Below are 14,624 nucleotides of genomic sequence, written 5' to 3'. Positions count from 1 at the left end.
TATTATTTAATTTATATATATATAATATATATAAATTAAATTTATTTATATTTAATTTATATATAAATAAATATATATATATAAACACACCTCTCCTTTCCTCCTTCTAGAGCCCTTTGTGCCTATCTCAAATACATATATATTTATATATTATGTAAAAGAGCTTAAGAACCAAGAAGTGCTCTTTCTTTCGTCTAGGTTCTAACCACTCTTCCCACAAAGGCAGAGGACACAAAGAGCTGGCATGCTTCCAGAACTGGGAGAAAGGATGACGGGGGAGAAAGGTAGGAGATACAAAAACAAACAAAAAAACACACACAAAAAAACACCTCCCAGCTGTCTTGTACCCCAAATATTACTGTGCTGCTCATAAAATGGAAAATGAGGGCCAGAGGGATGGTGACCAGGGAGAAGGTAAAGACAGGAGTCCAGTGTGTGTACACAGAGAGAGGGTGGTACGTGGAGGGCCCAGGGAAAGCAAAATAGGATTCCATAAAAAGAGCAAAACAGCCTGTGGGCCCTCAGGCCCCTGCCTCTGACCACAAGGACAGTGCCCATGTTCAGGTTCCCCAGATTTTTCCAGAGGGGTTGTGGGCATTGGGCAAAGCATCCCCAGGGTGATCCCCAAATCTAATAAGAGCTACCATTTAGTCAACACCCTCTGTGTGCCAGGTGCCAGGCCATCTGCTTTACAGCCCATCCCCTTGGTCCTGCCCACAGGGCACACTGTGATCTTCATATAGAGTAGGAAGCCCAGGCCACAGGAGACAGCAGCCATGGTAGGTCAAGTGCAGACCTCCTGCCCTGGACCACTTGCCTTTCCTGCCTGGATGCTCTTGTCCCTAAAGGCCTTCATGCTTCTTCTGAAGGAGGGAGGCATTGGCTCAGTCCCTTCCCAGAGCAAGAAAATCACATTCAGTCTTGAGAGCTCGGGAGGTATTTCTGGGCCAATTAAATCAGAGAGGCTGTTAGTGCTAATGTGTAATTGGTTTTAAAATCAGCAGACATGCCCAGCTCTGGATGGCAATATTTAAATAGCAAAATGCCCCCATACCGAGTGGTTCTTGTAAACCATGACCATGCTTCTGCAGCTGCAGCCACCTTCTGTCAGTTCCCTCCTTGCAAGCAGTGGCTCAGCTCTAATTGGCTGTCAGGAATAAATATTTACGGGACTGTGTAAACGAAGAGCATCTGCCTCTCAGGTCTGGTCACAGGCTCTCCACGGCAGCACCCGGGAAGGCCAGTGGGCTGGGGGCTCTCCAAGCTGGCCATCCTTTTCCTACAAATTGACAAGTGCTGTAGTCTCCCAGACTCAGGGCCGAATGTCTAATTAAATTTCCAGACCAGGATAACGGGTTGGCTCCTCCTGGGTTCAGGAAGGCCACAGCTTCGAGGCAGTGGGGAGGGAGGTCCTAAGAGGGTGTGCAGGCTCCCTTTGAGGCCCCAAGCCTGTCTTCAGAATCCCACCCCTGCCTCCCTGGCACTGTAGATCTCAGGCTGGCTAGGCAAATGCTCCCTCCTGGTGTCAGCCCCCATGTCACCACCGGCCACCCCTAAGAGAGACACAGCCTCTTCCTCTGCTCCATGGGAATGAAATCCTACTGAACAGGTGTAACAAAGGACAGAAGGTGCCCGGGACAGAGCAGGCACAGAGGAGGGCCTGGATGCACTGCTAATATCCGAGGAAGCAGGTCCCACCCTGGGCTGCACATGAAAACACCAGAGTGCTATAAAAATAGATTTCTTGGCCCCACTCTGTCCCTCTGGAAAATCACTGGGGCCCAGGAATCTGTTTTGTTTTGTTTTATTAAGGAATGCTGTAGACAATCCTGATGTCATCATCCAGCCCCAGTCTGGAACCAGGGCTGAGTCACACTGGTCTCCGCACACCTGGCTTTAGCCTCAAGTTCCTCTATGGAGGCGGCCTCCTAGCCCCTCAGGACTCTGTCTGAAGTGCTGCTTTGGTTTGGCCTGTGCATCCTGGTGCTTTGGGCCCCCAGAGGACACTGGCAGTGGCCTGTGGATGATCAGACCACCTTCAGCAATGTCAGCACACACAGTCCTCCACCGTGTCTGAGCCCGTGTGTCTGAGCTGGAGCTGGAGGGTGTGACAGGCAGCCCGGCTCCTCTGCATGTGGGCTGTGCCACCCTGGCGGTCCCTGGAAACCTGTGAGCCTCATGCCCTCAGTGTCGCGGCACAGGGTCAGGCTGGGCAGCCTGGGGCTCACAGGAGGGAGTCTTCCTGGTTGGGGGCAGGATGGAGGCTCAGGAGCAGTGTTTGAAGGAGAGAAGTTGATGCAATGAAGGGTCGGGGTGGACAAGCCCCTGCCCCGGGCCTCAGTTGACTGTGTGAGAATCTGGGGGAGTGTTTTGTCTGAGCTCAAGCTCCCTGGTCCGGACCTCCTGGTGGAGCTCAGCTTAGCCAAGGCCTCCTGCCAGCCACTGCTTGCCTGGACGCTGTGCCCATGGTCACTGTCTCTGTACCCAGGCTCCAGGAAGAAGGGTGGGATCAGGGCTTAAGCTAAGGGGGTTGGGAGCTATGCTGCCCTAAAATAGCTCAACCCATTCTGTGGAGTTAATCGAAATACTGCTGTAGGTCAGAAAGTACCTCAGCCCCAACAGCCACAGCTGGGCAGCCACCCTGGGGGCTCCCTGGCTCCCCCACCCTCCCATTCCCCATGCTACATGTCCCCTAAGTGCACCCAGTTCTCACACCTGCCCTTTCCTCCTTCTAGAGCCCTTTGTGCCTATGTCAAACGGGCCATTCCTCTGCATGGCTAGACTCTTTGTAGGTGTCCCCCCAGCTCTGCCTCAGTTGCAGTGTGGCGCTTCCCAGAAGGGCTGCTCCCTCAAGGTGCCCGCTCCTCTGACACCCTCTCAAGCTCTCTGCTGTTTTCCTTCACACTCATGCACCCCAGGGCCAGGTTGAGTAGATAGCTTCCTTCTCTCTGTTCCTGCTTCTAAACAACTCCTCCTTCCTCATCCCACTTTGCTTTGGAGCAGGAGCTGTTAGGCTTTTACCCCCCAGTCACCGTCATCCCCCTTGTTTCTGTGCTGCGCCAATCTCTTCCTAGGTCCCCATCATGAAGACCTGGGTTCTTAGTTCACCTGCTTCCCCCATGCTACTGGAATCATGGTCATGGTAACATGAGCATCCATGTGGATACCCAGCCCCCATCCTCCTCTCCCAACTCCTCTACCTTTGACAGTCTCACCCCTGCACCCATGGCCAAGATCACATCTGGGAACTTCTGTCTACTAGGAGCCCACCACCTTTCAAGTCTCAGTTTCAGGCATCCAGACTCTGAGCACACTTCTAGCTTTCTAGATCACATCCTCTGATACCACTGAACACACCTCATGTCACCAAGACGGCCAAACCCCTTGGCCCTACTGAGCTCTCACTATCTGTCATCTACCCTGTCTGTCACTTCATTCATCTTATGGGGCAAATTGTATCATCCCAAAAATTCCTGTGTTGAAGTCCTAACTCCCAGCAGCTCAGAATGTGACTGTATTTGGAGATGGGACCTTTAAAGAGATAATGAAGTTAAACCAGGCCATTTGGGTGAAGCCTAATTTCACATGACTGGTCAACTCATAAGAAGAGATTAGGATGCAGATACTCACAGAGGAAAGACCACATGAAGAAACAGGGATAAGGCGGCATCCACAAGCCAAGGAGAGAGCCTCAGGAGAAGCCCACCCTGCTGAACTGCAAGACAGCAAGTATCTGTTGGTGAAGACTCCCAGTCTGTAGTACTTTGTTACGGCTGCCTGAGCAGACTTGAACACACTTCCTTACTCAGCTCAGATTCCAGCATGACCATTCCCTGCCACACCTTGACCATCCCTGCCAGTTACATTCGCCAACTCTGGCTGAACCTGAGGAGCTGCGCATTGGTGGGGAAGATCACCTAACAATGTTAATTAGCTTCTCCGAAAATGTATCACTCAAGCTTCGTATATGAGCTCAACATTGTCCATAAATCTTATAAAGTTTTTCAAGTCCTCTTTCCTACTTTCCAGGAGGCTACTTCATACATTCTATTTCATCTTCAGAATCCAACTCCCCGCCTCTTATCTCTTATCTTTCCTCTTACCTCTTATCTCAAGGCTGTGATCTGAGACCATCTGGAACCAGTTGGGAGCCTCTGCATACGCTACCTTCACAGTTTAAGGCCCAAGCTTTCCATTTCACCTTGTACCAACCAAAGGCCTCTTATTTTCTAAGTTCCATCTCCTTTTGCCTTTGCAAGAATTCCACCCCTCAATTTATCTCATAGCTCTTCATCAATTTCTTTTACTGAATTCCTTCCACACACTTGTCTCTCTTCCTAAAAACACCTCCCTTGACCTCTTTCAGCAATCCCTCATTCTTTTCCTCCTTTTAGTATCAAAATATCTGAAAAAAGTCAACCATTTTCACTGGTTCAACTCATTGACTGCCTCATTGACAATTTCTTTGTGCTGTTGGACCACTTCCATCAGTGTGCAACCATTTGTTCTTCCTGGTACTCCGGTCTGACCCTCAGCAAGCCCAGTGACAGCCTCAGGATTGCCGAGCCTGGTCTCCCGTGACCTGTTCTTCCTAGCTCTCCACGGCATTCCACGTGGCTGGCTGCTCCTTCCCTATTGAATCTCTGTGACTCTTCTCCTGGGCTTCCTTTACCTTAGGGGCTGCTCTTTCTCAATCCCCTTTGCATCTTTCTCTACTTGACCTCCAGGCCCCCTGTTCTTCTGTTTCTAGATGATCTCACCCAGGTCCATGACTTTAAGGATCATTTATGTGCTGATGGCTCTCAGATTTATAGCTCTGCACTGATCTCTTCCTTGGGTTCCAAAAGCATAGATTGAGCTTAATGTCTCCACCTAGATGACTCAAGCACCCGAACCCAACATGCTTGGCAATGATTTCTCCATCCTGTACCCACTCCTTGACCTCTCACTAAATGGCACCAACAACATCCACTCACGGCTCAGATAAAAAGTCCAGGAATTGTTCTTGCTTCTCATGGCCTTGACCCCACTGGTCTCTCCATCTTCACTCTCAACCCTGGCCCAAGCTGCCATACTCTTTCACTGGGAAACCAAAATCATTTTGTAAACGATCTCCCTGTTTCTGTTCCGTAGGCAGGGCTGCTCTGGGGAGGGGGACTCTGTGAAGAATCAGTCTCCTGCTGAGTAGATGACACAATTGGTACTAACTGGATTAATCGGATTACCCAAAGGGAGGCGCATGTGTCCCCTCCTTTCTGTCACATTTCTCTCAGAAACAGCACTTCCATTCAGAAAGCCAGATCAAGTGCCATTAACAAATCAATTCTGATCTATAGCCCAAGCACACAGACCTCAGAGCAATCCGGCCAGCCCAGAAGGGGTGTCTTGGGCCTGGCCTCCTAATAAAGTGGAAACTATGTTGGAGGCAGAGGCGATTATTTTGATGCCTGTCTCTGTCCCTAGAGGGGACAGGAGTGGGATTTGATTATACCATGGTCTCCTGAGGGAATTAACTCACTCTGGAATGTTAAGTTATTAATTCTCCAGTATTAAGTGAGGTTAGGTCAGAGAGGATAGTCAGCTCTCAACCTCTCTGTGGCCCATACAGCCCCCTATTTAGGACAGCATTCAGCAGGTGCCCAATCATTGGAGGAAAGAATAATTAATTTGGTAAGTGGGGAATAAGTCTGGGGGCTGGCAATTTTAATCACCCTTCACTCTTTTATTTAATAAATGTAACTGGGCCCTGACTGTGTTTCTCAGAAATTAAACCAAACAGACAAGGTCCCTGTCCTTCTGACCTTACAGGCAGGGGGCAGGGGGTGAGGGGGGAAGGCAGATAATCAGCACTCATCAAACGAATGCAAAGCTGTCCTCAGAAAGTGAGCAACAGAACAAGGTAAGAGAATGAGCCACGGTGACAGAGTATGCAGGAAGGATGCCCAAGGAAGGCCTGGGGCCGGACACCTGGGCTGAGTTCTGCATGGGGCAAGGAGCCAGCTGGCTCTGGGGGAAGACCCTTCTAGAGAGAGAGAGACCAGAAAATGCAAGTGCCTGTTGTCAGACAGCCAGGCCCAGCACATCTGGCTCAGGCCACCTTCACTGGACGGCTGTTCTCCTCCTCATCCCAGGGGCAGGATGTGTGTGTCCCTGCTGGGCAGCGGGCTTTGCCCAGGGTTGGTCTGCCTGCCTGGGTACCATCCTTCCCTCCAGCCTTTCTCACTCATGACATGGGGCCTTGCTCCATTCCCACCTCTTCTAACAGAGCCTTTCACAATCCCACTCTAAAGGGCTGGCTCCCTCCCCTCTCTGAAGTCCTGGAGCATGTTTTTGACGCCTGATGTGGGTCAGCGCTGCATGCCCCTGGATGTCTCCTCCCCATGCCCTGTCTTCCTCTTCCCATTATGGGGCTACTTCTGGGTAGAGGCCTCGTCCCCTTTGTCTCCCACACTCCGCGGGCCTAGCCGAAGGCCCTCAGTAACAGACCTGGAGAGTCTGATTAGATTGCCTAGCCCAGTAAAATTCTGAGGGGCACACAGAGACTCACAGAAGTCTTGCTTCTCATTTCAGTATCTCTACTGTGGGCAAGGAAGGAGGGCATTCCATTAGCTCCTGAAATAGGACCAGCTTTAGATTTGAAAAGTACTTTCCAGAAGGCTGATAAAAAATTTTCAAGAGTATTCCCTTCCTGTCTCGTGGGAATGCTTGGAGACGTTCACATTAACAGTGCCAAAAGATAACGGGTAGCTTGAAGATGAGGAGTCCCAGGACGGAGAGATCAGGTGACAGAGGTGGCGAACCACTTTCCCAGAGGCAGGCTCCATCCCACACCCCTATTCGATGACAGCTCCCCTAGCCACTCTCAGTGAGCGCCGCCCTGGCCCACCAGGAAAACACACCTGCTCACTTGCAGCCAGCCTTCCTCCAGCTAACCCCACCCCCGCCCAACATTCCCAGACATCCCCAGTTCCAGCACTGGTTAGTCCCACCAAGAACGCCAGATAATGTCAGACGGAACACGAGGGCACAAAAGGTGCCATCAGCGGCAAGGCACCGTGGCTGGTGACAGGGCATGCTGTGGCCCTGAGCTCCCGCGCTATGGCTGATGGGGATGAGGCTCTGGCTCGACCCCAGAGGAGGGAAAGCCGATGGGCACGAGCATGAGATGGGCATGGAGAGGCACTGGGCACTGTCGCTGACCTTTCACGAGGACTGTCCTGGCCTCGGCCCACTCGCTCCTCCCGTCAGACGTCAGCAGGCCAATTGGAGGCAAGCGCTCATCCTCGTTGGAAGCCATTTTGACTATCTTTCTCAACTGAGTGAACAGATCCCCCTCACTGAGACGGCGGAAATTAATGACAACATCCAAGACAAAGAACTGTGGGGGAAACAGGTCAAACATGTCACTCGTTGGGTGGCCCGTGGCACCAGGCCTTCACTCAGCCTTCACAGGTGAGCCTGGGATAGGGATGCTCAGGCCCCAGGTTCTCAAGGTGTTTAGTGGTTCTCAGTGTAGGGACCAACCCAAGGCTGTTGACTGTGCTGGATTCCACGCTGCCCCAATCAAAGAAGGCAACATAAAACTTAGCCAAAAGAAAATGTGCTTTTATGGTTCACAGAATCCATCATGTTTGTGAGGAATGGAGTATAAATTGGCACAGCTACTGTTGGAGGGCAGTGTCTATCGAAACTAAAAATGTGCATACCTATGATTAAGCAATTGTGCTTACAAATGCATATTTTAGCCTGAGGCTTACAGAAACATACCCATGTATATTGGAAGACATAAGGAATGTGCCTCTCGGCCTTATTTGCAACAGCAAAATAGTAGCAAGAGCCTCACTGTTCTCCAGAAGGGGAATGGCTAAGTTAAATGTAGTGTATATGTCTGGGGCATGTCTACCCAGCCGCTGAAAAGAGTGAATTAGCAGCAAATAGAGCCACAGGGATGAGCCACTGGTGAATGGAGGAAAAAAGCAAGCCAGCAATCATATGCAGAGGAACATTGGAAAACCAACACACATCATGTGTGCATGTGCACCTACACATGTGTACCTACGTGTGATTTGTATGTCAGCCCTGTGCTTCTGTCATTTTGTAACTTTGAAGGCTAGAGCCTCGGGCTTTGTGAAGGGTCTATTCCCAGACCCAGGTCAAGATACCCTTTTCAGCTGATTAACATGAGTACCTTGTTTTCCCTTCCCCTCCAACCCCCCAGCAGCATCTGTATGGCCTGGTCTAGTGCAGGGGCCCAGAGCATGTCTGGAAGGGGTAGATACAGTGGCCCGTGGGTGGGAGCTGGGAAATACTGGGCTTGACTTTTGAATGAAAATGGAGAAACATCCTTGGTCTGTGGCCAAGGTGTCAGGTGGGCTGCAAGGCCTCCTAGTTGGCCTTTGAATCTAGGAACAGAGGTCACAGCCGCCCTCAGATGTCAACCTTCCACAGAGCTCCCAACTTACTACAAATGTGAGGTGAGCCCAAGAAGATCACACTGTAAAGCAAGTCCCAGGGGAGTCCCTGGGATGGTTGCCAGACTTTGGTTTCAGTAAAGCAAAAACAAAAACAAAACTGTTTGTCAGAGGAAATATTTATGTGAAGCTCAATACAGGGAATATACAGTGTGGTGGGCACTGGGAAGAGGTCAGGATCCCTCAGGCTCAGCCCATTCCCCAGGGCTGTTGGCTCTGCGGAACCCAATCTGAGGACCTGAGCTGCAGGGGTTAGAGCATGACCTTGAGGCACTGGCCAGACCTAGTAGTCCTTCCCACTCTTGGACAGATCACTTAACTTGTCTGAGTCTCATGTCCTCATCTGTCACATGGAGATCCTAAGGCCCCCTCTGCAGGGTCACTGTGAGGATTAAGTGGGATGAATACATGTTAATTGCCGAGCCCACGGGCTGGCACATGAAAGGTTCTATTTGTCAGTCCATAACACTGTCTGTCTGTGTGTGGTCTCCAGTAAGGCCAGGGCCCGGGTGACTGCATGGAAAAGATGTTCAGGTGAAGGGTCTCGATTGTGAACCTCAGTGCATCAGAGCTGAAGTGAGAGTCCAGTGAGGATATTCTCAGACTGATGGCTCTCATTCTTAGAAGCCAACTGGTGGAGAGACATGGGACTGACTAGAAGTAGGGACCCCGCTTTGGAGACACGGTGCCCCAGCTCCCTGTGTGACTCAGGGAAAAAGGCTGAGCACCCTCGAATGTGAACACATAGCCACTGGGTGCCCTGTGCCCTCCCTCCCCTAGACAAGGGGTTGCTTACCTGGTTGCAGCAGGCCACGATGACGTGCTCGGGCTCTGGCATGATGCTGCTGTTCTGGGCCACCAACGTGTCCTGGGTATGGCCGGGGAGCCGGTAGGAGGAGAAAAGTCCGTAGTATTGCCTCATACAAAGGGGCTGCCCAGACAGCTGGCCTTTGGCACAGTCAGTGGGAATGGAATGGCTGAAGGAGAGGAACGGGAAGAGAAGACGCCACGAGGGGATGGCAGGGGTTGAGGGGAGACAGAAAATGGGTTTTATTATAACTTGATCAGGAAAAATGGGGCACAGAACCAAGAATTGCATCACAATGGCAGTTACAGAGCTCAATTCTCTTTTTAAAGTAGTGGAGGGCCCCATTTCCACAACCCATGGAGACCCTCAGAATTTTCTCAAACCTCTGCCTCATGCACAGCATGTGCAAGCCTTACCAGTTAGCCTTCTGCACCTTCGCTTATGCTGATCTTCTCTCAGCATGCCTTTGCCCCAACCTCAGCACTCAACTGTTCTATTCAGAAAACTCCTTTCCCTTCTTCAAGAGCCTATTCCTTTATCCTCACTTTTAGAATCCTCCTCTGAGGTCAACTCAGGAAGTTCTTTTTCCCTGTGGTCTTAGCATGCCTTGTTTCTATCCTCCCTCTCTCCCTTCCTTTCTTCCATTCATCCACCCATCCATCTATCCATCATCCATCCATACATTTACCATACATCCACCACCAAACATCCATCCACCATTCACTCATCCATCTACCATCCACCCTTTAACCACCATCCATACATCCTTCCATCCAACCTTCCATCCACCCATCCATCCACCAGGCATCCATCCATCCTTCCATCCACCCATCCATCTACATCTACCAAGCATCCATCCATCATTCCATCCACCCATCCATTCACCAAGCATCCACCCATCCTTCCATCCACCATCTACCTACCCATTCACCCACCATTCACCCATCTATCCACCATCCATCCATCTATCCATCCAACCATCCATCCACCCATCCATCCATTCATCCATCCTTCCACCCTTTTAACCAACAAACATTTGTGAAGCACCTCCTCTGTATAGGCCAGGCACCATTCTGAGATGTGGGGATATGGCAGCAAATAAGACATGCAGCTCCTGCTCTACTGGGATGCAGGTCTTGGGATGTGTAGGTGAAGAGTAGACCACAAGCAGCAAACCAGTGAACAGGAGACTTTCAGGTAGCAGGACAGAGTGTTGGCAGGGGTGGGAGGTGGTGACCGGGGGGCAGTGTCACTGAGACAGGTTGATTGAGCTGAGCCCTAAGGGTAAAGTGTCCCACGGCATGGCAGCTCAAAGTATGAGTTTTGCACTGAACTGCTGTGACTGACCCATGACTTGCTGTAATGCCTGAACCCAGAAATGTCTGTAGTAATGTGATGAGAATTTTATGTCTGTTGAATCCAATAATAAAACATTTGGTCTCGTATTTCGTATCATTTTTCTAGTAATCCATTTTTTGTTGTTTTACACAAACAAATTTTACAAATGAAAGAAAATATATTGGTCTTTCCCCAGAGGGAGCTTGAGAAGCACTGGTCAAAGGCAGAGAGAAGCCAGTGGGGCTGAGGCCCAGAGAAGACAGGGCCAGAGAGGTGGACGGGCCAGGTCCTGTGGGGCTGTAGTGGCAGTGGGGAGGAGCTGTCACCGTATTCTTGGTGCAGTGAAAGCCCTCACGCAGGGGCATGATCGAGTTTACATTTTGTTTTTTTATTGACCCTGCTTATATGGGGAGAATGGACTGAAAGGTGTCACCGAAAGAGCAAGGAAGGAGGCTGTGGCTGAGAAGGAAAGTGAACTCTCATGCGGGCAGCCGGGAGGCAGGAGGGAGCTTGGGGACATGGTGGGGAGGGAGAATGACCACATCCGAGCACCATAGGTTACTTGAGGGTGCAAGGGAGAAAGCGGAACAAGCACAGGTGACTTCTAGGTTCCCAGACTCACCAACAGGGCATGCACTAGTGCACTGACAGATGACACGACAAGGTGAGGGCCGAGTTGGGGAGCAGGGAGGGAGAGGCAAAGCTCTCCTGGGCTCATTTGCAGTGACTGAGAGACACCCCGGCGGGGATGGCTGGGGCTTGGATGAGTGAGTGTGGGACTCAGGGGAAGGGCACAGCTGTATTTTGAGTCTATTTATGTGACTATCTCACCCAATAGTCTAAGGACGCTTGAGGGAAAGTTGAGGCCTTATTTCTCTTCATCTTCCCAGCATAACTATGTTGCAAAGTGAATAAGTGAATGAAGGAATGAATGAATTAATTAAAGGTTCAAAACAAGCACTCAGGCCAAAGTTCCAGTCTCGATGATTGGACATGGGAACCTCCAGTGGGTATGCATGGGTATTCCTGTCTGTGTGAGTGTGCACCTGCACATGTGAAAGTCTGGGATCAGAAGGAAAGTGATGTCTCATGGGGCAGTCAGTGATGAATGGGCACCAAGTCCCCAGGCCCAGTGAGAAAAAGTCTGTTTGAAAACAGAGACAGGACAGTGAGCTGGAGGGGTGAGTTCTGGGAGGAAATAGAGGGCTGTCCACGAGGAAGGGAGAGACCAAAGACACACCATGAGGAGAGAGCAGCCCAGGGTTTAGTGACCCACGGCATTTAGAGAGCAGTGAGCAGAGAATCATGAGCACGTGGTGCAGGAATGCCCTGGACAGCATGAGCTGTTCCACCCTGAGAGCCTGGGAGCCCTGCCTACCCCTCTCCAGAGGGAACAGCCCTACCCTGGAGGGGATGCAGGTCTGGGCCTCTGTCACAAGGCTGAGTAAAGACTGAGATGGATCAAGTTGAACAGAGAGTGAAGTTTGCTCGTTGTCCCCTCTTTGCTCTGTCATTTCCCAGCTGTGTGACCATGGACAAGTTACCTAACCTTTCTGAGCTGTAGCTTCCTCATCTGTGCAAGGGATGCTTCTTTGGGCCTCTCTTATTCCAGCTTCTAATGCCCTTATAGTCTCTACCTTGAGAGACTCGGGTCCTCTAGACCCTCTTACTCTCCCTGTTGCTCACAGACACCCTATTGCTCTCCCAAGCTCGGCCAGGAGAGGGACTTTCCTCCTAAAATCAGAAAGAGCCTGCGGTGCTTAAGCAGCCCTCTCCACCTGTCAGAACAACCTCGTGTCCATGAGCTTGGTGGAATTGAGGACAATCCCACCTAGAAGCTCCGGCTGGGGAGACCATTGCCCCAGGGGGCAAAGCAGAACTCTCCATCACCTTACTCTACCAACTCTTCCTTCCTGCCTTCCGAAGTGTTCTCCAGCTTCAAATGAATTCATGCCACCTGGGCACATACGTGTGGAGGGAGGAGGCATTTTTAGAAGATGAAGGAAGGATGGTGCTTACCCCAGGAAAAGGAACAGTTAACAATCAGGCCAGCTGGGCTAAAGGTCATCCTGATGGTGGGGGAGTAGGTGGGGGTGGGGACTCCTGCTCTGTGCCAGGAACCAGGAATGGGAATACAGAGCTGGAAAAAGACAAGGTCCCTGCAAAGGAGATGACGCATAGGCAGACTGCGCTGGAACAGGGCACCACCCCCCGAGTCCTACCTGTCCAGCAGGGCCTTGTAGCTGAGTACACCAGAGATGAGACTGGCGGCAAACCTGCAGGGAGAAGGGAGGCCTGAGCCCTTTCTCCCAGGGCCTGGCTTCCTCCCTCCCTCCCTCCCTTCTGCCTTCTTTCCCCGCTTCCATCTTCCTTCCATTTCCTTCCTCTTCCCTCCTTCCCCACTCCCCCACCCCCAACAAACTCTGTGATCCCGGGATGCAGTGTGCACTAATCAGATGTGGTTCCCGCACTAATCAGATGTGGTTCCTCCCCGAAGCCCAATGCTGTGAGCCCACCACAAGCCTTGGATTCACAATGGTTCTTTGATGAGAACTGGGGGTGGAGCAGCTCTTGGGTAGAGGAGAGGGAACTGGAATCACCTTGAAGAGGAGGAGGAGCAGAGAGGGAGAAAGAAGCCAGGAGAGGCCACAGAGCAGGTAGGAAGGGGTGGATGGTGAAGGGGCTGGACGGGGGGGGACCCCTGGCCTTGTGAAAAATTGTCTCCCGGGAAAAGCCAGTAATCTGGTCCCCTTCCCCCCACCCCCCTGTACTAATGAAAAGGAAATCAAGTGCTGGGGGGGAAAGACACCAAGAACCGAGCTGAGATCTCCATCCTGGGATTCTGGGCCTGGCTTAATTGCACCTGGAGGAAAATAACCCCTCAGATGAAATTGCAACCACTGTTTTCAGAAGTCATTCATCTGTCCATGCCTTCCTTCTACCCTGGGGAGACCCCGGCTACAATGGGAGGGGAGGATTGCCACCCGGTAAGATGGAGGTGGGGAGTCTTCCTGGCAAGGCTGAGCCCTGTGAAGAGGTGAGGTGGTCCCTGCCTCTTTTCCTTGGGCCACTTTGGCCTGCCCTCCCTCTAAACTGTCCCCAGCATTTGCCTCACTCAGGTCTTAAGACCGGACTCTGAGAGAGTCCAGCAGGGAGACCCTTTTTCCCTGCCCCCATCCTCCATTGTCATCAGTGGCCCAGAGGCCCTTCCAACGGCTCAGTGAGCTCTGAAATTGCAGCAGATGGCACAGACTCTGGCTGCTGGCAGGGAGAAATTGTTTCCACCCTTCTGGGGCCTCTGTTTAGAGCTGGAGGCTCTGGCGGGAAGCAGAGGCCCCCTCAGAGAGCCTGGGGCAGTGTATCCCAGGGACAAATACTGGCGGGGTCCAGGGACACACGCCTCCTCCCAGGGCCTCAGGTGGAGGCCATGGTGACATTTGGACCCATCACCTCCATGAGTGTCCAGTCCACTGCAAGATAAATATAGACTAAGGCTGACCGTGTGATTGTCACTTGAGTGCAGCTACACCTAACCTCGCTCCTGACCTGATGGCCCGGATGTCCACTGTTTCAGGGCATTTGGCCCCAGGAAGTTCAGCCGAAGCTCCAGCTTTGGCCTTTCTTTGCTGGCACTGGGGTGAGGGTCCCTGCCTTGGGTGGGTCCCCAGGCTATGAGCTAGGAGCACCAAGGCCTCACCTCAGCTGGTCGTCAGTGCCAGGGAAGTGCTGCCGAGCAAAGATCACAGCAGGGCTGGAGTTGACGGGCAGGGCCAGGCGGTTGTTGAGATACATGTCATTCAGCCAGTACTCAGACACCTGCAGGGGAGGGCAGGGAAGGCTGTCACACCCCTCCCAAGCAGGCCCATCTGGACAGCCCTGAGACAAAATCAGGACCTTTCATCAGAGCATTAATATACTTCTTCCTCAAACACACGCTGAGCCCCAGGTATGTGCCAGAGCCTGGGAGCTCCCCAGTCACCAGGCCTGTCCTTCACCTTTGCCCCTCC

General features: G+C 51.7%; 1 protein-coding gene across 1 annotated transcript in view; it reads right to left on the bottom strand.

Annotated features, from left to right (window-relative positions):
* The window catches only part of CHAT (choline O-acetyltransferase), a 54,246-nt gene that overhangs the window by 32,739 nt on the left and 6,883 nt on the right, over nucleotides 1-14,624 (bottom strand). Inside the window, exons 4-7 of the mRNA XM_032266811.1 lie at nucleotides 14,315-14,433; nucleotides 12,840-12,893; nucleotides 9,268-9,448; nucleotides 7,201-7,378 (exon numbers count right to left, since the gene is read on the bottom strand). Coding sequence (XP_032122702.1) covers nucleotides 7,201-7,378; nucleotides 9,268-9,448; nucleotides 12,840-12,893; nucleotides 14,315-14,433 — 532 coding nt within the window. The remainder of the gene's footprint in view (nucleotides 1-7,200; nucleotides 7,379-9,267; nucleotides 9,449-12,839; nucleotides 12,894-14,314; nucleotides 14,434-14,624) is intronic.

This window comes from Sapajus apella, unplaced genomic scaffold (genome assembly GCF_009761245.1).
Source record: "Sapajus apella isolate SASKATOON/1434 unplaced genomic scaffold, GSC_monkey_1.0 scaffold161, whole genome shotgun sequence".
In the NCBI taxonomy this organism is placed as follows: Eukaryota; Metazoa; Chordata; class Mammalia; order Primates; family Cebidae; genus Sapajus; species Sapajus apella.
The sequence above is the reverse complement of the archived record's forward strand: the minus strand, read 5'-3'. Positions and strand labels throughout refer to the sequence as shown.